General features: G+C 32.0%; 4 protein-coding genes across 5 annotated transcripts; 2 read left to right on the top strand and 2 right to left on the bottom strand.

The window, feature by feature from the left end:
* Positions 1 to 5,523: 5,523 nt before the first annotated feature.
* LOC120257925 (probable membrane-associated 30 kDa protein, chloroplastic) lies at positions 5,524 to 10,592 on the bottom strand. Its single transcript, XM_039265225.1, has 11 exons — positions 10,344 to 10,592; positions 9,563 to 9,687; positions 9,351 to 9,461; positions 9,049 to 9,113; positions 8,885 to 8,966; positions 8,479 to 8,553; positions 7,572 to 7,642; positions 7,407 to 7,489; positions 6,987 to 7,051; positions 6,845 to 6,919; positions 5,524 to 5,801 (listed from the first exon to the last, which is right to left on the bottom strand). The coding sequence occupies exons 1-11, from the start codon at positions 10,474 to 10,476 to the stop codon at positions 5,694 to 5,696; spliced, it is 993 nt and encodes a 330-aa protein (XP_039121159.1). The 5' UTR covers positions 10,477 to 10,592; the 3' UTR covers positions 5,524 to 5,693.
* A 365-nt stretch (positions 10,593 to 10,957) lies between these two features.
* On the top strand, positions 10,958 to 13,331 carry LOC120258180 (peptidyl-prolyl cis-trans isomerase FKBP16-3, chloroplastic). Its single transcript, XM_039265534.1, has 7 exons — positions 10,958 to 11,037; positions 11,566 to 11,855; positions 12,082 to 12,165; positions 12,342 to 12,391; positions 12,728 to 12,776; positions 12,936 to 13,010; positions 13,096 to 13,331. Exons 1-7 carry the CDS (start codon positions 10,968 to 10,970, stop codon positions 13,207 to 13,209), a joined length of 732 nt encoding a protein of 243 aa, XP_039121468.1. The 5' UTR covers positions 10,958 to 10,967; the 3' UTR covers positions 13,210 to 13,331.
* On the bottom strand, positions 13,318 to 13,924 carry LOC120258181. The gene is made up of 2 exons (XM_039265535.1): positions 13,634 to 13,924; positions 13,318 to 13,544 (listed from the first exon to the last, which is right to left on the bottom strand). The coding sequence occupies exons 1-2, from the start codon at positions 13,909 to 13,911 to the stop codon at positions 13,490 to 13,492; spliced, it is 333 nt and encodes a 110-aa protein (XP_039121469.1). The 5' UTR covers positions 13,912 to 13,924; the 3' UTR covers positions 13,318 to 13,489.
* A 3,731-nt stretch (positions 13,925 to 17,655) lies between these two features.
* Positions 17,656 to 19,860, top strand: LOC120259534 (RHOMBOID-like protein 13). Of its 2 annotated transcripts, XM_039267156.1 has the most exons (3): positions 17,656 to 17,785; positions 18,355 to 18,626; positions 18,702 to 19,855. In XM_039267156.1, the coding sequence occupies exon 3, from the start codon at positions 18,722 to 18,724 to the stop codon at positions 19,535 to 19,537; it is 816 nt and encodes a 271-aa protein (XP_039123090.1). In that variant the 5' UTR covers positions 17,656 to 17,785; positions 18,355 to 18,626; positions 18,702 to 18,721; the 3' UTR covers positions 19,538 to 19,855. The 2 variants fall into 2 exon arrangements, with proteins under 2 accessions (XP_039123090.1, XP_039123089.1); XM_039267155.1 differs by having other exon boundaries at positions 18,355 to 19,860.
* The last annotated feature ends 1,851 nt before the right edge of the window (positions 19,861 to 21,711 follow it).

Genomic DNA, 21,711 nt, shown 5'->3' with positions numbered 1-21,711 from the left:
AATATATATATATATATATATATAAGAAAGTAATAAAGAAAAAGCTTAGGCTTTCCATGATTTAAAAAAGCAAATTAATCTCTTCTCCAGTTCTGTTTCAACATCAATAACAATTAAGGATGAAGAATTTCTATATTGGTTCAAACAGGCATTGATCAGAGTAATTGGTTTGTACAACAGTTGCTTTCCTCTTGTAATTAAAACTAACATGGTTTACACTAGCTAGCTATGCAATAGTTTTGCACAACAAAAACTAAAAGCAATTTACAAAGCTGCCAAATTTTCATCATCTTTTGTGCCAGCATATCTTGTAAGGCCAAGTTCATTTACTAGTCTTCTAACTTATGTTAGAAAATTTAATAGAGTTTGATATAGTAATCTTTATTATACATATATAGTATGGGAGAAAAATGCATAGCTCCATGCCAGCCTTATCAATTTGGATAAGTAGAATTTTAGATGTTTAACTTCACTTTTGAAGATCACAATAAACTAATATTGATGTTTTAAGATTACCATGGTACTTTCCAAATCTATGTTGTTTGTTATACCTTAAATCAACATTGTTCTTCTTCAAATGAGTAGATATATTCACAAGCACAATAGTCTATATTAATGGAAAATCAATATCCAAAAAAAATATTGATTATAATTAACAGAAATGATAAAGATGTCAGCAATAATAATTGATTTTTATCCTAAAGTAAATTAAGATTTAAATTAGATTTAAAATAATTAACATAAACCATAATTAGTCTTCTTTCTCAAATTGAACCTATATTAACAGCTTTCTTCTTAAAGATTTCTTAGGCTTTTCTAATATCTTGCATGAGTGACGAGTCCAGTGTATCTTGTTCAGAACAAGAGATAGATGTGAAGTCCATTACTAGTAACTCGAGAAAATAAAATATTATCATGCCACTTATTTCATTGCATGCCTGAACGAAATCAACAAATGGTCTAAATTTAGGAATTTATCTAAAAACCAATCACTACTTTCCTATTGGCCAGCCAACATTTGCATATGAGATATATATACATACTCTTTGTACCAGACATTTCTATATGGTATAACACCCAATGGTACAAAAATTATGGGCTCAACCTACTCAACTAATGAGGCCTTTGAGAGGATGTTCAATATGTATAAACCTTTTTTCAAATGCGACAAGTGCAACAACCAGGGCATGCATACAGTCAGGAATTGATTGTTTGGACATATGCCTCTCATTCGGCAACACGAGGATTGGGTTACAAATCCACTCCCTAATTAGAAGTCCTTTATGGCATCCTGTGTGCATGTAGAGACCCCCCACTGTCCGTGCATGGAGTGAGATTTGAACACCCGACCCTTTATTAGAGCAAATGTCTTATCCATTTGGGTAGCCCAATGTTTGTATAAATATTTTCACTTGGTTATGGTTGATTAAAGTTGTAAATTTGAATCTTATTTAAATAAATTGGTTTAGATTTAAATTTAAATCAATTATGATTTTCTAACTTTATTAGTAAAATCTATTGTTAATCATAATTGATAATTTAGAAATCAATGCTAATTCTTTAATAGTATATAAACCAGAGAACATCATTGTATTTATTGTTTTTTTCGAATACCGTATTGATCTTAACATAGATTCAAATGTCAAAGATCAATTTTTATTTATCGTTTTTGCGAATACTGTATTGATCTTAACATAGATTCAAATGTCAAAGATCAATCAATTGTTGGCTTCAAGTACATTTTTGTTTGTGTTACTATGACTAGAAGTATGTATTAATCTTTCCTTTACTTATTATTTATACCATAAAGATTGTTTACATATATTACTCTATTAAAATTTTTTTAACAAAATCAGTACATTCATCATTCTTCATATAATCCTCGCATGCTTTGTAGTACATAATGAATAATTTGAAATCTCAATGGTTTTCATAATTCATTAATGTTAATTTAATGACATAATTAATTTTAATTGCGACAGAATTGTAAGTCATGTAGCTTTATGGTAAGTTACAACAAAAAAAAGTCTTAATTGAGACAAAAATTTAGTCATACAAAAAAAAATATTTTATCAAATCAATACTTTATATTTAAGCTCACCAATTACCTTTCTAATTTGGATAGAGATTAGTCAGAATCTTGGCTTAGTTTTAGCTCTCTCAATGACCATTTGCATTAAAGTAATAGTACATTTTGTACAATCTTTTAATGTCCTAATTAATTTTGCAAAAACCACGATTACTTCATCAAATGCAAAAAAAAAAGTATAGTGAGTGTTAATTATATGGACATGGTTTCAGGATAACTATCATAGAATCGAGATGTGACGCACTGTTTCTCTACTTAGGGCTTTGACACATGGTTATAAGACTACCACTAGTTATCATGAAACCAAACTCATTCGATCATTATTGTTAAATATGAGTGGCCATAGCATTAAAATCATGGATATTTTGAGGATACTAAAGAAAATTCAACAACCACAACATATCACGTTACTAGACAATTAAGCATCAAATGCATGTGTGAAAAAGAAGAAAAAAATCTTAAGCTTATGCTGAAGAAAAATCTAAAGCATCCAATACATGACTAATCAAAATCTTTGGATATATCCTTGAGGCATTGACTATTGAATCACAAAATGAACGATTTAGATTTTATTTATTTTGATAATATGAAATTAATCACTTTACATACATCCTAAATCCTCAATCATGTTTAAAAAAAATCGAATTTTTAACCTCCAAAATGGGAGTTAATGGCACTGTATTTAGTTTTTTATTGTAAAATATATAGTGCATACATTCTCAAATTTTAATATCATTGACTGAATTATAAAGTTCAACTCTAGCCATACATAAGCGCTAGCTCAATTTCATAAGCTCAAAAATCTTAAATCAAATCTTAATATGAGGTATCATAGAGGATTAAGCACCCTCTTAACTTTATAAGCACAAGAGCCTCAAATCAAACCCGCGATCGATACGGATAGCCTTGGAGTAGGTCACTCTTTCTTTCAGCCTGTGCAGACCTGCGTTATCAGACGATAGACTTCGCTAGTTACCCTGTTATTTATTTATTTTTATTTTTTTTTTGCTCGTTCTATTTCTTCTTATCTTTTGAGCGCCTCACCTCTGGTGAAAAACTTCTGGTTTTCTCTTTCTTATTCAGTTCGTATTTGTGTTTTCTGTATTTAAATTCAATAAAGTTGTAGTTTATCCACTTTTATCCAAAAAACTCTAGCCATACATGTCAACATTGGTATAGCTTAATATTAAGCCACGGGAGTCTTATGTAAGAGGTCAGGAGTTTGAATCTCTCCGCCGCTACTGTGAATAGTATAAATAGTGATTTGTGCACTTTACTTAAGAAAAAAACATCAAAATAGATATTTTCATGCTTTATTCTGCATTTTTTCACATGGTCCAAGAATACTTCAGTTTTTTCAACATTAATTCAATAATTTATTTCAAGATTTCAAATTTATTTCGGTTCAAAGAAATTAAAAAATATATATATACACCAAGAACATTTCATTTAGTGTATATTATATACATATATATAAATACAACAAATGCAATATAGTTAGGGATAAGCGCATATATAGAGAATTTGTCATTCAGTCTGAGCACCCTCACTTGGCAATAGGGAGTTCAGATTGAAAATCCGTACTCACAATCAAAAACCTATTACAATCACTATATTCAACGAGATTTGAATTTGGAGTTTTTAAATCTCTTACACTAGAGCCTTTCACTATGAAGCCAATTCCGCTGGCTATGCTTATTGAATTTACGATATAATTAAGAGAATGCATGCAACATTTCATACATCTCATCTCAAGTAATTTATATAAAAATCTTATAATTTAAAAAACAAAAGTATAAACAATTACAAGCCCATTACAACCAAATATAAAACCTTTAAACTAATCACTATTTCACCAAACCTTTTGTTTCCAAAGTATATATACACACACACACACTACAACAACAAAGAAACAAGTTTATCATGCATGTATTGAGTAATTCCTAATGACCAGCACCTTTGTCACTTGGCCCTGCAGGTAACATAGCCATCCAAGAATACACTGCTGATCTTGCCTTCTCATACACCAAAGGGTAAGACAACAAACCAGACTCATCGAAAGACCCCTCCGGTGTCGGTCGCGCCGCATCGACTCTTTCCATGCTTAACATAACTATGATGTACATACTGATCAGTAAAAGCAGCAAAGTTTTTTGCTTGTCCATCATCACAAGAGATCTGAAAATATTGTGAACAAAACTCTTGTTGTTGTTGTTGTTGTTGTTGTTGTTTAGTTTGGGTATATATAAAGGTTGTTGGCAACTTGGCATGGCTTGAAAGTCTGGTGCATGTGGGCCCTCATGTGTGACCACATTAATTATTCAAAGTCATAAAACTTGAAAAGAATTATTAAACGATTAATGTGAACAATTACTGAATACTTATTAAAGTGTTAGTGGAGCATTCACTGAGATGGCTGAAAATGGCTTTGGGGGCAATAGTGATAATTATATATATATATATATAAGTCTAATTTGGGGAAAAAACCGCAAATATTGAAATTTAATACGTCAAAGTTACGGGTAACTTATAAAAGCTCTTGAATTTTTCTTTATTGTTTAAAGTTTCAACTAAACTTTTTTATTGGACTTTTCTTTCTCTAATTAGACTGGAAAAATTCTAACTTGTGACCATGGTGAAGGTTTAATTAGGGTAGCTTGTAAAGATGGACTGTTTTTTTTATTTCAATGTTGTTGAGTTGGAACGCTTGCTTTGTTTGATTCAAAGACATGGGTTTTGAATTGACTGTGAACCTTGCAAATGGGTTCAGTTGGTGTCATTAGGCTGCCATATATTTATTCTTCACATTCAAATGTCTCTAAAGAAGTTATTAAAAATAGAGATATGATCCTTGGACCCGTTGAATTACTTCAATTTAATGACTTTTAGAACAAAAGTAACAATCTTTTAAAGATACCTACTAATCTATCCTTATATCAAATAATTTATAAACCGTGGCTAAAAATGAGCCACATCTTAATTATGTTATAATAACCACATAACCGATTGCATTGAATTATTTTTCATTAAGAATAAGGGTGTTTTATTAAATGACCAATATAACGAAAGGAAGTAAGACCTTTGAAAAATTAATTAAAAAAATACCTTTAAGAACAATGTAATTTCATACAATGAACCGGCAACACACTCAACAATGGTATACGTAAATATAAAAAATAATTATTAAAAATTTTAAAAAAATATCAATGGATATATTGTTATTCTCTTTAATAAAATAAAATGAGAAATGAAGACACTGGAAAAACTTCAAAGTTAGAAACCAGCTTTGCAGTTGAAAAATCACAGCAGAAGTTGCCTTCTCTTTTCGTAACCATGGATGATATTTGCAATGCCTGATCTTGACTGGCAAAAAGCACATAAATTTTAAAAAAATTTTTCAAATCAAACAATCAAAGACCTGCAAAATTCAAGGATAAAAAAAACAAGCTTTCTCATTTGGACAAATAAAGATTGAAGTAGATGAATTTACTGCCTACTGTACATTGGTTCAATAATGTTATTTGTGATTTCATTCTTCAAAATTGTTACAATTTCCGGGTTTGTGTTTGATTTGGAAACATTGAAACGAACTCCGGTAACAAATCTAGTATTCCCTGGCCCTTCTTCGTAATTCATTGAGCTCGTTCTCAATCTCAACGTCGCGTAAAGGATAGCTGCTAGCTTTTGTTCTACCAGATGGGAGCTCTCCTTTCTATCAAATAAAATCAACAAAGAACACAAAAACAAAGAGAGAATGCTTGTCAGTTGTTACCTGGTGATTTCAAACAGTCTAGAGAATCCATAACAAATATTATTTTACAACATGTAAAAAATTTAAAATCATATATACAGAGCTAACTTCCGAAATATAAAAATGAAGTATGACAAATTAACTTAAAAAGGATTATAAGTTCACTTAGAAATTTTGGCAAGTATATGACAACACATAACAACATGCAGAGATAAATCTTTTTGGGTAAAAGTTACTCTTTGGCGTATAATCTCCGGTTTATCAACTTGTCAATTCACGGCCTCAAGTTAAGACACTTGACACTTACATTTAGTTTTAATAAAACAAGTCTAACATGGATGGTCAATAGGAGCATATACTAAGACCGAGTATGACTTTCTTGATGTCAAAATAATATTACATCATCGTTGAAATACTCATGGCAGAATTAATAAAATGTAGTGCTAAAAAGCCTGACCTAAGCCAAACAGGAAGTCAAGTAACACAATAGAAACTATGGCAATAAATTGACTAGAACCCCCATAGTTGCAGAATAGGAACGGGGTATGGAATGACAGAAGAACTACCCCACATGGTTGGAAAATAATTGTAACACTTGATTTTTCCAACAAAAAATAAAAATAAAAATAAAAAAGAATAATCACACCTATATGTTCATGAGCTTGAAGCAAAAATCTGAATGATTGTGTGGGTAAATCAAAACCACTTGCATAAGCCAACCATTTAAAAACTGGTGTACATGATTAATTTCTCTTATCTTCAATATGAAGTAAATAAATATTAGCAAATGAATACAACAGCAGATATCTAGGTGAAAGGGATGTATATCTTCGATATAATTAACACAGTTACCAAAAATGGGAGTTTAATTCATTGACTGGGTAAAACCAATACTCATTGCAGGCAGAATTCATAACTCATTTTAAAAAAAATGACTCTCAACTAAAGAAAATTCATGCATTAACATGTGTTTTTAATAGGTAAAAATAAGCAAAAGACAGTACCACTGGGCTCCCAGAAAGTTCTCTTTTTAACTGTGCAAGATCATCATCAACTGATGAGTTCTCCAGAATTGCAAACTGCGAGAAATGAACTTTGTATAAAAATTTCATAAATACTATACTGAGTTTTAAATATAGAAACTACCTTTCCTTCCAGATCATCAATGCTCAACTGAGTAAGGGCCTCTGCTTGGGACTCCAAAGCCATAACTGTTGAAGAATGAAAACAAAATTAGTAAATTTTCTGGAAGATAGTCCAGCATAATCTTAAGAAAAATAATAAACCATAACCCTGAGTTATATGGCCATAACCAGCAACAAAATATGTGATAACAGTCTTTATTAATTCATTTGTTCTTGAGCAGCCAATAGGTTGCCATAATCCAGGATGACAACCATTTAAATTTAATCCATGCACATTTTAAATTTTCAAGTATTTGATCATAAATTAGCTTGAAAAATTTCATCATGGAAATATATAGACATCCAAACTGTCGTGACTGGTTATTTTGAACCTCTGGACTTACAATAAATTACAATATCAGTTATTAAAGAAACTACCTACCCTTCTCCTCCATCTTTTCAAAGGCTGCAAGAGCACTACTTGTATTGACATTTCCCAACATTTCAGTCACTTTTGTCGCAGTCCTGAAGCAAAAGTCATTAGTTCCTTTTAGATGCACTCATGCAAGAAAATTTTTTAACATTGAAGTAAACACTCAGAACAGACTTTGCTGACTGTGCGCGAGCTTTAAGAGAATCCTTCTTTGACCTGGCCTCTTGTATCTTGCTCTCCAAGAGCTGCAGCAAGCAGACACATGGTAATAAACTCTAAATAATTAAGAGATGAAATGAATATCAACAGTAACAAATACCATCTATTGTGGCAAGAAAATTGCTCTATAACCAGACCTGCTCATGTTGAAGGAGAATATACATCTCTAGAAAATATATTATGAATAATTAGTTGAGATGTTTAAATAAGGAATTCCAATCTCACCACTGTCTCATTGTGGTTAAATGAGAATGGGTGATCGTATTTTCCAGGTACAGGATTAGGGAATGTATACTTAAAATTTAACTGAAATATTTCATGCACATTAGAACCAATATAGAATGAAGGAAAAATATTGTTTAGTGGTCACAAAGGCAAGAAGCTAAAGAAGAAATTGAAGTGAATGATGTCATGTATGCGAACAACCATATCTTGAAGGATCAAAGTTGTTAATTCCACAAAAATAGGGAGAAAAATAAGAACTAAAGCACAAATGATGACTCCAAATCCCTAGAAACTAACCCCTTGGGCTTTGGGTGGCTAAATTTGCTTAGATCAATGGGTAAAAGGCTACCATTTGCAGACCAGTATCCTTGACAAACGTAACCCAAAAGACTAGATTTGTTGGGGATCGAGACATTTATTCATTGTGTTATTATTTTGTGTTCAATTACAATGGTTTCACCAGTGACATCTTTTCAAGTAAAAAACTAACCAGTAATCCATCTAACTCAACAAAGAATGAAGAAACTAGAAGTCTTGCACTAATATTGAACATACATCCTGAGCTACAGCCAAATGTCAAGGTGAAGAAAAGTACTAGTAAGGAATTCTGTAGAAGGTATGTAACATTTGGACTCACCCGAGTATTAGATACCAGATTATCCACCATCCCTTTCTGCTGATCAAGCTGAGCTTTTAAGGAGCTAGCATTATCCTGACATAACATACACATTATAACAATTAGGCTAGCAATAATTAGCAAAGGAATTCTCTGCATATAAGTTCTATCACATGGCATGATGACATGTTGAGAACAAGTTTCTTGAAATGGAATAACATTAATTACACATTATTTTCTCTCCTACGTAAATGGTAATCCTCTATCTTATCTCCTTTTCTAATGAAGTTCAACTTCAAAATACTCTCCCTTGTTTGCAAAAAAGAAATAGAAACTCAGAACATTGATGATAGTGCAACTATGAAAAAGCAAACATAATAAGCAAATGTACGACGCATATTTAGTTTCCATAATAACAAATACCTACAGCAAAAGATTTACGCCTCTTCAGAGCCTCTCGAGCAAGATCTTCATCTCCTTTTGCAAGAGCAAGCTGTGCTCTACGGTACCTATACCCAAAATGTAAAGTTATTACTAGCGATGTCAATACTATTGTTTTAATGATTGTAATTGCATGTCACAAGCAAAAACCAGTCATCAGAAGCCTGCTGGGCAGCCTTATATTTGTTTTCCAAACGTTTTTGAGATGCCAGCACCTGTATATAGAAAACCACACAAGAGTTTGCAACATTAGGTGAATAATGATAATGGGCAGGTTTTCTAGGGCATAATTCCAGAATCTGAAGGCACATATACATAGATAGGGGAATTCATCAATGTGGAGGGAAATGAAGGCAGTTGCCGAAAGCAAGAAACTAGTCAACCAAAATATTTGTTTCTAGAAGTCGATTTAAAACAAAAGACAATTTTGTCTAAAGTAAATGAGTAGACACCTGCGCTGTGGCCTGCCGAGTCTTTATTAAGTCATTGTTCATATCAACAACAGCTTGCTCCAAGATCTTTTCTGGGTCTTCCAGTGTACCAAGAATTGCATTTGCATATGACTACACTTGCAAAAGACATACCACAAGAAATCTATAACTCAAAACAAAAAGAAACCCAGGAAGTCAGAAAACAAAGCCTTCCAATTTTTTAAATTGCTCACCTTGATTACCCTAGCTAGCCTATCAAATAGATTCATTTGGGCACCAAGCGCCCCTCCACCACGCCCACTGCATCTTGGTCTGTTGGACTTGGACATTCGCAGCCCCTCTGCTTTAAGTGCTCCCACTAAGCATATACATGGGAAAATTTTCCAAATCGGCCAATCAGCTTCAAACACAACAGCAAACAGGGCAAGCATAGGGCATCTAAAACAAGCATTTGCAAAGATGAAAGTGGACTAAGGTTGTCTTTCAATATGAACAACAATTTAATTACTCTAAAATAATCTTGTTCCTAGATATTGACTATCAGCTTACTCTGATTACAATATGAACAGTTGGGTTCAACTCCACAGAGGATCGATCAATGTACAGACAAAAGGAAAAATTAAAACACACACACACACACACACATTGCACTTCTCACAAAACAAAACTTACTGAACCTTTCCAACAATTCAATCATTCTTTCTATGGTGCCCTAGCTCATAACACAAATTGAAATATTGAATACAAAGAATCAGAAGCTAGCGCTACCAAATCTTGTCTATCAAACATATACTAAAAAAAGTCCCATTTATTAGAAAATTCACAAATTTTATTCCACAAATTTGTAAACAAATCTCGAACCAAAGAGCAGTAGTAAAAATAAATAAATAAATAAACAAAGCAATTAAGTAAGAGCTCATACTCAAATAACTGAATCTCCAAGCATCCAAAAAGCAAATCATCTCATAATAGGATCAATTCAAAACCCTAAAACTCGCAAAGATCACTCAATACCTCCGCCATTGAAGAAGGAGGTCCTGGAGGCCGGATTAGCAACAAGAACCCTCCTCCCAGGAACCACCATAGATAAAGATGAAGGCGAAGCCATGCCCAACCCACTCACCGGAACCTTCATCGCCATCATCATCCGTGAAACCCTAATTCCCAAATGAAAGAAATCAAAATCCGAGAAAAAAATGGAGAAAAATCGAAGCCTTTTCGGGCTTTCTCGGGGCCTGTTCACGGGCTTTCCGGATGAACGAAGAAAACGGATTCGGGCATGCAGCTATCAAACCCGTTAATATTTAAACCCGATAAGGGAAATGCTTCAAAATCGGATCCAAAGAGGCAATTTTAGATCCGAATATACACATAATTGAGTATTTCTTTATATTTTGTTTCTAAACATTCAAACCAATCATTTTATTTTGATAATAAAAACAAAAAAACAAAAAGTCAATGATAAGTGACAAATAATGCTAAAATATATCCTAATGATAAATATAATAAACAAGATCCATTAACCCGTTATGCAGGAATATTTAGAACATGACACGTGGGCCAATCATTCTCCAGGAAACTGCCAAGCTATACATATAACTCAATCTCCATTTTATCCATTCCCAAGCTTCACAAGCAATGTCTCTCCAGAGCATCACCATGTCTTCTTCCTCTCTTCTCTCTTGGGCTCATCCTCTGCTCCCATTTGGTAACTCTTTCTTATCACTCTTCTTCTTTCTTTCTGTCTTATAGTGTCTGCATTTGCCATTTGAGAATCCTTTGTTTCTTGTTTTCTCTAATTTGTTAAATGTTATTATGTATGTATCACCCAATGCTTAGTTGTGTATTTGGTTCAATGTTTTCTTTATAATGAGATTTTTCATTGATGAAAAATTTTCAGTGGATTTTTGTTTCTGAATCATCTTTTTTGTTTTGGTTAATGTTGCTTGATGTATCTGTTTCAATCTTTCTTTATTAATTGAATGTTTCAAGACTTGTTTCTTAGCCAATGTTTTTGGATTTGTGTGTATGGATCATCCATTTCTTTGTAATATGTTTGTAACTATTACTAATTAGTGCGTTTGTTTCTATGGTTTTTGCTTAAAGAATTTTAGTAATTGACAGGAATTCATGTTTGTGCTGGTCACAGCTCATTTTGTGAATTTATTGTCATAGGAGAACAAATTATAATGTGCATTCTTGTTCTTCGGCATAAATTTTAAATCCTCATGTTCAGGTTCAAGAGTTGCAAGGACATCAATCAATGGTCATCACCAAATAGTACACACAAACAAGCTCATAAATTTTGAAGGCAATTGCTCTGATGTAAATTTAGGATGTCAAGCATTCTTCAGACGAGGAAAATGCGATGATGAAGTCTCTCTTCTCAGCCGAAGAAATGTTATTAGTTTGATATTTGGGAGTTTGGCTTTTGATTTTGGTAGTTCTCATGTAATTGGGGCCGGCTTACCTCCCGAAGAGAAGCCGAAAATTTGTGATGATGCTTGTGAAAAGGAGCTTGAAAATGTATGGTGAGATTACATAGCCCTTCACTTTTCCTTGTTCTTTATTACTTTTTTCTATCATTGTTTCATCGGTTCAATAGCATTTAAAATAGAGAAAACAACAGCTCTAATACCGTATCAAGTATCTAAAATATCTGTTCATTGTTAATTTTCAGTTCGAGAAACTTGTTCGAGATCAAACATGTAATGTGCTTTGCATGTTAATTCACTATTTGTTCTTTGTTTAGGTGCCAATGATGACTACAGAATCCGGTCTGCAGTACAAGGACATAAAAGTTGGCGAAGGCCCGAGTCCTCCTATTGGTTTTCAAGTATATCCTTTTTGGCCTTCTATCATTGAAATCCATGATGTTTACAGTTAAATACGAAAAACGGTCTTCTTATAATGCACCTGCATTTTAAAGTTTTCGATCTAAAAGTTGGTTAAACATTTGCTGTTCTCTAATGTTAATTTAATTTGAAGCAATTCTATCTTTTATCATTTCAGGTTGCTGCCAATTATGTCGCTATGGTCCCGACCGGGCAGATATTTGACAGGTAATGTGTATACATTGAGGTTGCAATCAAAGTCTATTTTTTCACACCAAGGTTATAAATCTTTGCATTTGTTTATGTGTTCATCATTTCAAAGCAAATGTCAATCAAAACTATCGTTGAGGAACCGGTGAAAAATGATTGCAGATCAATATTGGACATTTAGAATGTAATCTCATAGAAATCATATTAGCAAACTTGCGTGAGTTATTTCACAAAAATCATGTTCATAGTGTTTTTCTTTTTCATTTAGGAAAATATTCTTGTTTTTCAACTCAAACATGTTTATAATTTTGATAATATCTTTCCCTCTAAATGTGTACATATCTTGTATTTCAGTTCTTTGGAGAAAGGACTGCCGTATATATTCCGTGTTGGCTCTGGTCAGGTAATCTATTAAATAACAATGCATATCTTGTTAAACATTTACAATCTTCATTTCTTGAAGATTTGTCTGGATTAACTAATAATAGTTCATGTCGAAGATTTGCAATATGTTTGTTCAACTATAACTCTTAATTGATTACACAGTCATCGATAACTGCAGGTAATCAAAGGACTTGATGAGGGGATTTTAAGCATGAAAGTTGGAGGAAAACGTCGGTTATATATACCGGGTTCTGTAAGTGATCTGTAAATATTGACTTCAACATTCAAGAATTCAGTTTATTGAAAGTGTATAATTGTTGTGTTTTGTATTTGTGTAGTTGGCTTTTCCGAAAGGTCTTAACTCGGCACCCGGTAGGCCGAGAGTTGCCCCAAACAGCCCGGTTACTTTCGATGTGAGTTTGGAGTACATACCCGGCCTTGAAGATGAATAGTAAAACCATATGTCAATTCTTTTATTGAAAGGGAAATGTACAGAAATAATTCTCAATTTTACATTTCATCTTTCAAGGACATCAAATATATGGGCATGACTGATTGCCTTATTTCAATTGAAGTTCATTCATCTGTTTTCTTTCGTTGTTGATACATTAGATGCATGAATAACATCACTTTCTCACATTGAAATAGATCAAAAGGATCGAAACCAAATCGTGAATTATATCGTGTCAGTGAAAGAAGTACAATGTGACACTAATTAACTAGCTAACAACTTCAGTATAATGAAGAACAGCAACAGCAGCAGAATCTCAGTATCAACCACCTTAAACTGCATGAAAATCAAAAACAGTAATAAAGAAAATCAACTTTCATATGCTTAATATATATATATATATATTCTTTCTTTTCATAATTTACCGGTTTGCAAACTGCTGCCATTTCTCACTAGGACTACTATTATCATCATCCAGAGTGTCTAGGCAAAATACTTCTCTACGCTGCTCCCGCTGATCCTCATGCAAGAGAGGTAAAATCTCCGGTGAGGAGTACTGTGAAGACGGTGGTGAGAAAGGCGGTGATAAAGACGGGGACGGCGTGAAAGGATACTTTCGGTTTCCTGGCCCGACACTGAGGGGAAGAGGAGATGGTGGAGTTGGAGGAGAAGAGGAAGGCGAGTAGTTACCGTTAGTTAACATTAGAGCAAAAATGGAAGTTGAAATGCAAGAAAATTAGGATATAGATTTTTCAGTTTCTCCCCAGAAGAACATGAATGGAAAAATATTCACACATTTCATCATCTTCTGATCTTGATATTGATGTTTCCATAATCAGTACAGTAACTCATGCAACAAGCATTCAATCTTCAGGACTTTTTTACTTCAATAGAATGCAGTCCTAACAAATGGTCATTCCCAACAGTCTAAGATCACAGTGCCAACCAACTTTCAAAAGTTCAGCATGGTATTTGTTGAACAAATGTTACAATAATTTCATAGGACTCTAATTAAGATCACATGCAGTGCCAACCAACTTTCAAAAGTTCAGCATGGTATTTGTTGAACAAATGTTACAACAATTTCATATGAAGCTAAAGTAAATATTAGTTTCATCTGAATGTTGAAAGCATGCTATGACACTTTCATGCATGTCTTTCAAGATACATTGGCAACAAATATATAATATAATGTCTACTAGTGTTTGTTCATATCACAATCAAACATTTTTGAGAAAAATTTTTGTAATGACCAAACTCCTTTGCGGCAAGAGTGTTTTAAACCTTCAATTTTTTTTAATGATTTAAAAATAAAATGAAATTGATTCTTGATTAAGAAATCGCAACAATTTAAACCTTATGAAGGGTTTTTCTTTTTCCAATGTAGGTAAGCCACTGACACAGGAGTGCGAGTGAGGGAGTTCTTCTGAGGAGTCTGACTTTACCAATGAAAAGCACGCTCAACTGTCAAGGGACTACTAAACTAAGTGATTTTCAGCAAACCTTATGAAGTGTTTGGAATTTTTTTATTTATTTGTTATTATTTTTTTTATTTGATAATTGGAACAAACGACTCAAAAAAGCACACTTTTATTATTAGACCTCAACTATATATTGAAACAGAAATTAAACCCTCCATCTCTCACATAGAAATTAAATGTCTTGAACTATTTGCTGCGATCACAAGGGTTTAAAATTTCAAATAAATAAATTACTAGTTTTCATTTAAAACAAAAACAAAAACATCAAATTCCACAAGCATTTTGAAGAGAGAACTCTACATCAAATTGCAGATTTCCAAAAAATAAACTAAAACTCGAATACCAAAATCATCTCTGAAAACAACTGTTTGTAAAAATAAATAAATAAATAAAGTTCAAGAACTCCAACAATATGAGCACGAGAAATTCCCTAAAACCTAACAAAAAAACCTAAAGTTCATACCATCCAAAGATCAAGAGAGGTTTAGGAATAGGTCCAGTGAGTGAAAAGAGATCATCATAGTAAATAAATAAACTTCTAATATTTACTCTGATGATCATGGAGTGGTGAAGTTCTTGGAATTTAGTAAAGGGACCAACCAAGCGATGGTTTATGTAGTATTTATAGACACACGTGTAGTAACTCTCTATTATTTTATTTTTACCAACGTTTTAATATTACATTTTTATTTAAAAATTAAATTGTTTATTACTTCTTGAAAACTCACCCCTCTTCCACAATCTATTCCCTTACTCTGGACGACTTGGTTATCATCCCTCAACCCCCAGTATCAAATCTTTTGGGATCTCATTTCCCGTGCTATTTTGTGGAATATCTGGATCGAAAGAAACACTCGTATTTTTCACATGAATGTTTTATCGCAACATATCATTATTTTTAAATCTGTTAATATGCTTTTATCTTGGATTTCTATTGCTACAGACAAACATCAGCAAGTTCTTAACGAAGCCTCTCAGAAAATCAAGCGTTCTCTCAACTTCCTCAGCGCTAGAGATTCCTCCTCTGCCGGCACTCTTGACCCTGGTTCTGTTCAGGAGTAGTTGCATTTCGACGTTTGTCTAAGTAGGTCTGAGATGCCAGACGGCTTCTTCCGCTTACTTAGCTTTTTTTCTCTGCTTGCTCTGTTTTTTTTTTACTTGTTTCCCTACTCCTCCTCACTTCTGGTGAGCGATGGCTATATCCTTGTACCTTCGTAATAAATATGTGGTTTATCCACATTTAATTCAAAAAAAAAACTATCATTTTCATAGAATAGTTTATGTTTTCTTATTATTTTGGGTTTTTTAAAAACAAATTATGTGTTCTCATGGCCACCTTGTTGCACAATAGTGTAATTACAATAATATATTAATGGGTTTTTATTGTAAAGGCGATAAACACCACCACATTAAAAAGTTATACGGGACAGACAGATATTACAATGTGTATTAGTTATTGTGACTTATTGATCACCTAAAAATTTATTAATCTGGTCGATGTCACATGTGGCAATAAAAATCATGTCATATCTAGAAGATATTTTAGGAACCAAACCGAACTAATAAATCCTTTTTGTCATGATACAACACTTCTCACAAGAGACCCATCCGGCTCATTTGAAACAATAAAACAGTATTTAGCACCGAGAACAATGATAAAACAATACTGCTAATTTGTTAAAATAGCAGCCTTCCCAAAATGTTTATTAAAATTATTTTTTTTACTTTAACCCTAATATTATTCATTCAGTCTCTTTTATGCTCAAAGTTTATTTTTTAAAATATTTTTATATATATCCTCTTAATTATTGACTGAAAAAACAAAGTCAATGTAATTGAGAAATATAATCATGCTTGTATTGCATATTAAAATTTCAAAACATTGCCATGCAAAACTAATAAAAACTTTAATCATTATAAAATATTTTTACATATCAACAAATAAATCACAATAAAATCTAACTCCCAAAATACCATTATCATATTTAAAACTTGTGAAGGTAATCAGACACACTTCACTAGTTCACTTAAACCTTATTTTGAATACAAATTAATCATTTTAAAGCCAAAATGATAAAATAGATCTTAAAAAAAATAATTGGTGGTTTATACTAAATAATAAAAACTTTTGCAAACTTGCACAGGAAGGTTAGAAAGTTAAAACATTAGTTTAGTAAATATTCAAATAATATTAATAATTATTATTTTATTCAATAATAATTTTTTAGAAAATGCCTATTTTCAGAAAATGTGGCTCTAAATTTGCCCTTAAGTATTTGGCTCATTGTTTATGATTTAGTCTAATTTTCAATGATTTCATTCATTTATTTAGTTGCAATTATTGTCTAGTTGTTTATCTGTGTTCATGATTTCATTTATTTATTTTTTTTTTATCATAGATGATTTTAGATTATTTAAATTAGTACTAATCAAAATTTTCATGTTTTTAAAGAGGAAAAGTAAATTGAAAATTCTTCATGCTGCTGTTGTTGTTTTTTTTTTAATTTTATATTTATTTTTATTGTTTTTAGCAATTAACAAAATTTCAATTATTTTATATCAAAATTTTTTATTATTTATAAATGTAGAAAATAAATGTGGGTTTTTATATAGAATTAAAAATATGCAATTTTTCTCCATAGAAAAATATTATAAGTTAATAGAATTCTTTAAAGTTTTACTAATTATTTTATCAATTATTATTAATTACTTAGTAATACTAAAGTTATTTTATTAAATATAATATTAATATTAAGAGGAAAACCTTTTACCAACTTTTCATCGTCAAGATTTATTTTTTCAAATAATTAAAAAATTATTTTTGATTTTAGTAATTTAATATGATGGCTTTGTAATATAAATATTACTTCAAATCAAATTATCATATAAATTAATTGAGCAAGCAAACTTCAAATGCGGATGCGGACTTATCTGGAAAGTTCTCGGGTTTGACGGTAAACGGATTCGGGCGGCGCCCGTTAAAATACCGGATCCGAATCCGGAACGGTTCCAAAGCAACGATTAGTATAGTGTCCAAGCATAGGATCGAGAAGCAAAGCTCTCTAGGGTTCGTCGTTCCTTGCTTCGCACTCTCAGGTGAAACCCTAGCTTCTTTTTCAACTGTTTTTCGCTTCCGATCTTGCTGTGCTTATTATCTTCAGTGGATTTTGTGAATTTCTTGTTTGTAGAGCTTGATTTGATTCATTGTGGTCTTTTTTTTCGAAGAAATTGATGTTGGTTTTGGTCGTGATTTCGATGATTTGGTGTTGCTTTGGATTTGTGGAATCTGGGGGTCCAAATTCCAATGCTAGTTGTTGTGCGTTCTTGGATTTGGGAATGCATGTTATGGTTGCTCTATGTGTATGGATTTGGAGTAAAATTGAAGAAAAAAAGAGGGAAATAAATCGAGAAAGTGGGTTTTGATTTTTTTTTTTAATTATTTGTTTAGTTTATAATGAACAAAATAAGATAGATGAACAAATGAACGAAAATGTATTGATAAAAATTCCTTTTTTGAAAAAAATAATAATTCAGCACAGATCTTAACTGTTAAATTGTGTTTTTTTCTGGCATTCAATCACATTCTCTATGTATTTTTGTTCTCCTTTTCACTATATGAAATTGTTCTGTTTGCTAATTATTTAGGTTTTTATGGTGCTATGCAGCTAATTTTGGGTTGACTTTGGAACTTAATCTGGATTGTGATTTATTGTGGGTTCTGATTTAGTTAAATCTCTTTTGATGTGGCTATAACTCGGCTTTTGAATACCATCTTTGAGGGCTTCCTGCTGATTTAGCATTCGGGGAACGACAAGTGATCATATATTGATATTTATATAACACAACTCTATGTCATTGTTACTGCCAATGACTGATTGAGCTCTGATTGCTTGGATGAGTGAGATCCAGCAACTTAGTTGATTCATCTTCAGTTGAGGTATTGCGGTCTTCTTTTGCTTCTGGATTCTTGACCTTTTGTTCTGTGGATAAGTATTGAAACTGGTTTGTGTAGCTTGCCAATAAGAATAAAGGATGGGAAAACCTCTATTCATTGAGATCTGGCAGAAGCCTGCAACCAGTTGTATTATAGGTATCTGTAGTGCAGTTTGGTTCTATATTCAAAAGAACAACATTGGCTATGCCAATGTTGGGATAAGCTATGAAACCGCTGCTGAAGGGCATTACTGGAGGCTTATAACATCTGCATTTTCCCATATAAGTGTGCTTCATCTGGTATTTAATATGAGTGCTCTTTGGAGCATCGGAGAAGTAGAGCAGTTGGGTCACATTGGTCTTGGTGTTGAGTTCTATCTGCATTACACTCTGGTCTTGGTAGTATTATCGGGACTACTGGTTTTAGGGGCATATCATATACTGATTCAAAAGTTCAAGCTAGAGTATTTTAGAAGAGTGACTTCAGTAGGCTATTCATGTGTTGTTTTTGGATGGATGACAATTCTTGCTGTAAAACAGCCTTCTTCGAAGCTGAATCTCTTTGGTGTACTTTCTCTACCAATCAGTTTTGCACCTTTTGAGTCACTCATATTCACATCCATCATTGTACCGCAGGCTAGCTTTCTTGGTCATTTATCTGGAATTGTGGTTGGTTATAGTATTGCTTGGGGCTTGATCCATGGAATGAACAATTACTGGGCATTGTCTATGCTAGGATGGATTATTCTTGTGGCTGTACTGAGTATGAAGCGCACCGGAGCTGTTGACTTCTCATTCATTAAGATTGAATCTGTTGCAGATCCCTCACTACCTACTGTCGGTTTTCCCACTTCAGGTACTGGTAGAACATTGCAGGTAGACATACAATCTGCAAGAGTCTCCGACCTTGTGTAGCTTTTACTTCAACCAGCAGTGTTTTCTGATATATATATATATATATATATAGTCATGCATTATCAAGATGGATCACTACATGAAGTGCTTGAATTTCTATTAATTGATGATGCCAGCTTGTTGTCTGTGGTTGTTTCAACTGTAAGCAACATTCTTTCTGTCAGAATGAACATTTGATGGATAATTGTTTGTGAAGTTTACCAATTGAACAGAGAGTAAAAAGTTATTTTGGAGCATGAGCTGATAATCACACCATGAAGAATTGCTTTGTGATGTTAATATGCCTACGAACTTTATATTTTTAGTTTGTTTTCTACAAAATTTCTTAAGAAATAAATAACTGATTTCTTGATTTCCCATCTTTGTAAACCTTTTATTTTTGTTCTTAAGAAAAATTTGTAGGTTTATAAAGTACAATATGTGTTTCTCTTCAAAGTAAGTACCACACTGTGTTTATTATGAATTAGCAATATTTGAATATTGATTAACAGGGGAGATGAATTCATATTATCAGTTCATATGTATCTGTATGCTTTGCTTGTTGTGACTTGCATATTATTTCTTAAGATTAAGTTATGGTTATGTTTACCAAGTGTGCTTATCTCTCCTTTTTGTGACATTTTTTAGCTCTTTACTTTGTGCTTTTATTTGGGTTACCACAATTTGATTAGTACCTTCACACTAAATTTTGGTGCATATGTGAGTCATGTACTTCTTTTGTTTCATTGTTGGTACAAAAATGTGCATTTAGCCAAAAATGAATTACTTTGGGCTTGCTTGAATAATATTGCTGAATATTTCATTTGTAATTGCTTTTTGGTGGATACATTTGATTCTTTGGAATTTTCAAGTTAATTATTTATTATTATTTTATAATGTATAATAAAAGGGAAAATGTTTTCATACTTTTATTATGTTCTTCTAAACATTTGCATTTCATGTACTGTTATGCATCACTGATCTCTGGTACTTGTATACTTCGTTTGCATGATTTTTAAAAAAAATTATAATTGTTTTTAAATAAATTTATTTTAATTATATTTATTCGAATAATTATTATCTTTATTTATCTAACGGAGATATTTGATAGTAACAAATTTCAAGTTATTTATTTGAGAGTAACAAATTGTTTTATAAAGGTCTATTTGGAAAAAAAAATAAAGAAAATTCAAAAAAGGAAAAGAAACATTCTCAACATGTTGCATTAAGTGCATATATCTAATAATAATAATAATAATAATAAATATATATATATATATAGTAATAGCAGAAAGGGAAAGAGGACATTATAGTAACCCTTCCACCTGCTAAAAGCCTAAAACCATTGAAACTCAACAAGTCAGTATCAAGGATTTTTAGATTATATGCATGAATTTAATAATGTATATGCTGATTTTAAAAAGGGAATGGAAACATAACAAAAATCTTCCACTTGTGAAAACATGGAAGCTTGACAAACTAGTATCAAAGTTTTTTTTTTGTTTTTTTTTTTTCAAAAATTACAAGAGGCTATCAAGTACAATGGTGCATCTATTACGGTGATTTATTAAACATTTAAAAAATTTATTAACTCGGTCAAATATCATATGCGTAATAAAAATCCAACCACATACACACTCAGATTTTCAGGAATCACTACAATATAATTTTGGAAGAGAGGAATACAACACCTCTCACAAGAGACTCATTGAATTTGAATAGTCACAAGAGACTCATTGAATTTGAATCTATTTGAAACACTATCGCAATACTTGGGCCAGAACAATATGTTAATAGTAATATACAATGTTTTACAATAGTCTATTTGGAAATATATATATATATATATATCAAAAAGGAAAGGGAACATAACAGCAACCCTTCAACTCGCTAAACCATGGAAACTTGACAAATTGGTATCTAAGTTTTTTTAGATTATGTGCATGTATTTAATAATATACAATGTTTCACAAAGGTCTATATTAATTTGGAATGTATACCAATTAAAGGAAAGGAAATATAATAGTAACCCTTCCACATACTAAAACCATATAAACTTGGCCAACTAATAACAAGGGTCTTCAGATCATATGCCTGTATCTAATAATATATATGTCAATATCAAGAAAGGGAAGGAATCATAATAATAACAACCCCTCCAACTTCTAAAAACCATGGAAACTTGACAAATTAGT

The sequence above is a fragment of the Dioscorea cayenensis genome, chromosome 4, assembly GCF_009730915.1.
Source record: "Dioscorea cayenensis subsp. rotundata cultivar TDr96_F1 chromosome 4, TDr96_F1_v2_PseudoChromosome.rev07_lg8_w22 25.fasta, whole genome shotgun sequence".
NCBI classification, from domain to species: Eukaryota; Viridiplantae; Streptophyta; class Magnoliopsida; order Dioscoreales; family Dioscoreaceae; genus Dioscorea; species Dioscorea cayenensis.
Note: the sequence above shows the minus strand (reverse complement) of the source record. Positions and strands in the feature narration are given on the sequence as shown.

Coding starts and splice junctions, on each gene's coding strand:
- LOC120257925 (XM_039265225.1), bottom strand. CDS start 10,476: ATGATGATGGCGATGAAGGTTCCGGTGAGTGGGTTGGGCATGGCTTCG. Junction 9,688..10,343: donor CTCCTTCTTCAATGGCGGAG/GTATTGAGTGAT, acceptor GTATATGCTTAG/TGGGAGCACTTAAAGCAGAG. Junction 9,114..9,350: donor CTCGGCAGGCCACAGCGCAG/GTGTCTACTCAT, acceptor TTCTATATACAG/GTGCTGGCATCTCAAAAACG.
- LOC120258180 (XM_039265534.1), top strand. CDS start 10,968: ATGTCTCTCCAGAGCATCACCATGTCTTCTTCCTCTCTTCTCTCTTGG. Junction 11,038..11,565: donor TCATCCTCTGCTCCCATTTG/GTAACTCTTTCT, acceptor CCTCATGTTCAG/GTTCAAGAGTTGCAAGGACA. Junction 12,392..12,727: donor ACCGGGCAGATATTTGACAG/GTAATGTGTATA, acceptor CTTGTATTTCAG/TTCTTTGGAGAAAGGACTGC.
- LOC120258181 (XM_039265535.1), bottom strand. CDS start 13,911: ATGTTAACTAACGGTAACTACTCGCCTTCCTCTTCTCCTCCAACTCCA. Junction 13,545..13,633: donor TGGCAGCAGTTTGCAAACCG/GTAAATTATGAA, acceptor ATTTTCATGCAG/TTTAAGGTGGTTGATACTGA.
- LOC120259534 (XM_039267155.1), top strand. CDS start 18,722: ATGGGAAAACCTCTATTCATTGAGATCTGGCAGAAGCCTGCAACCAGT.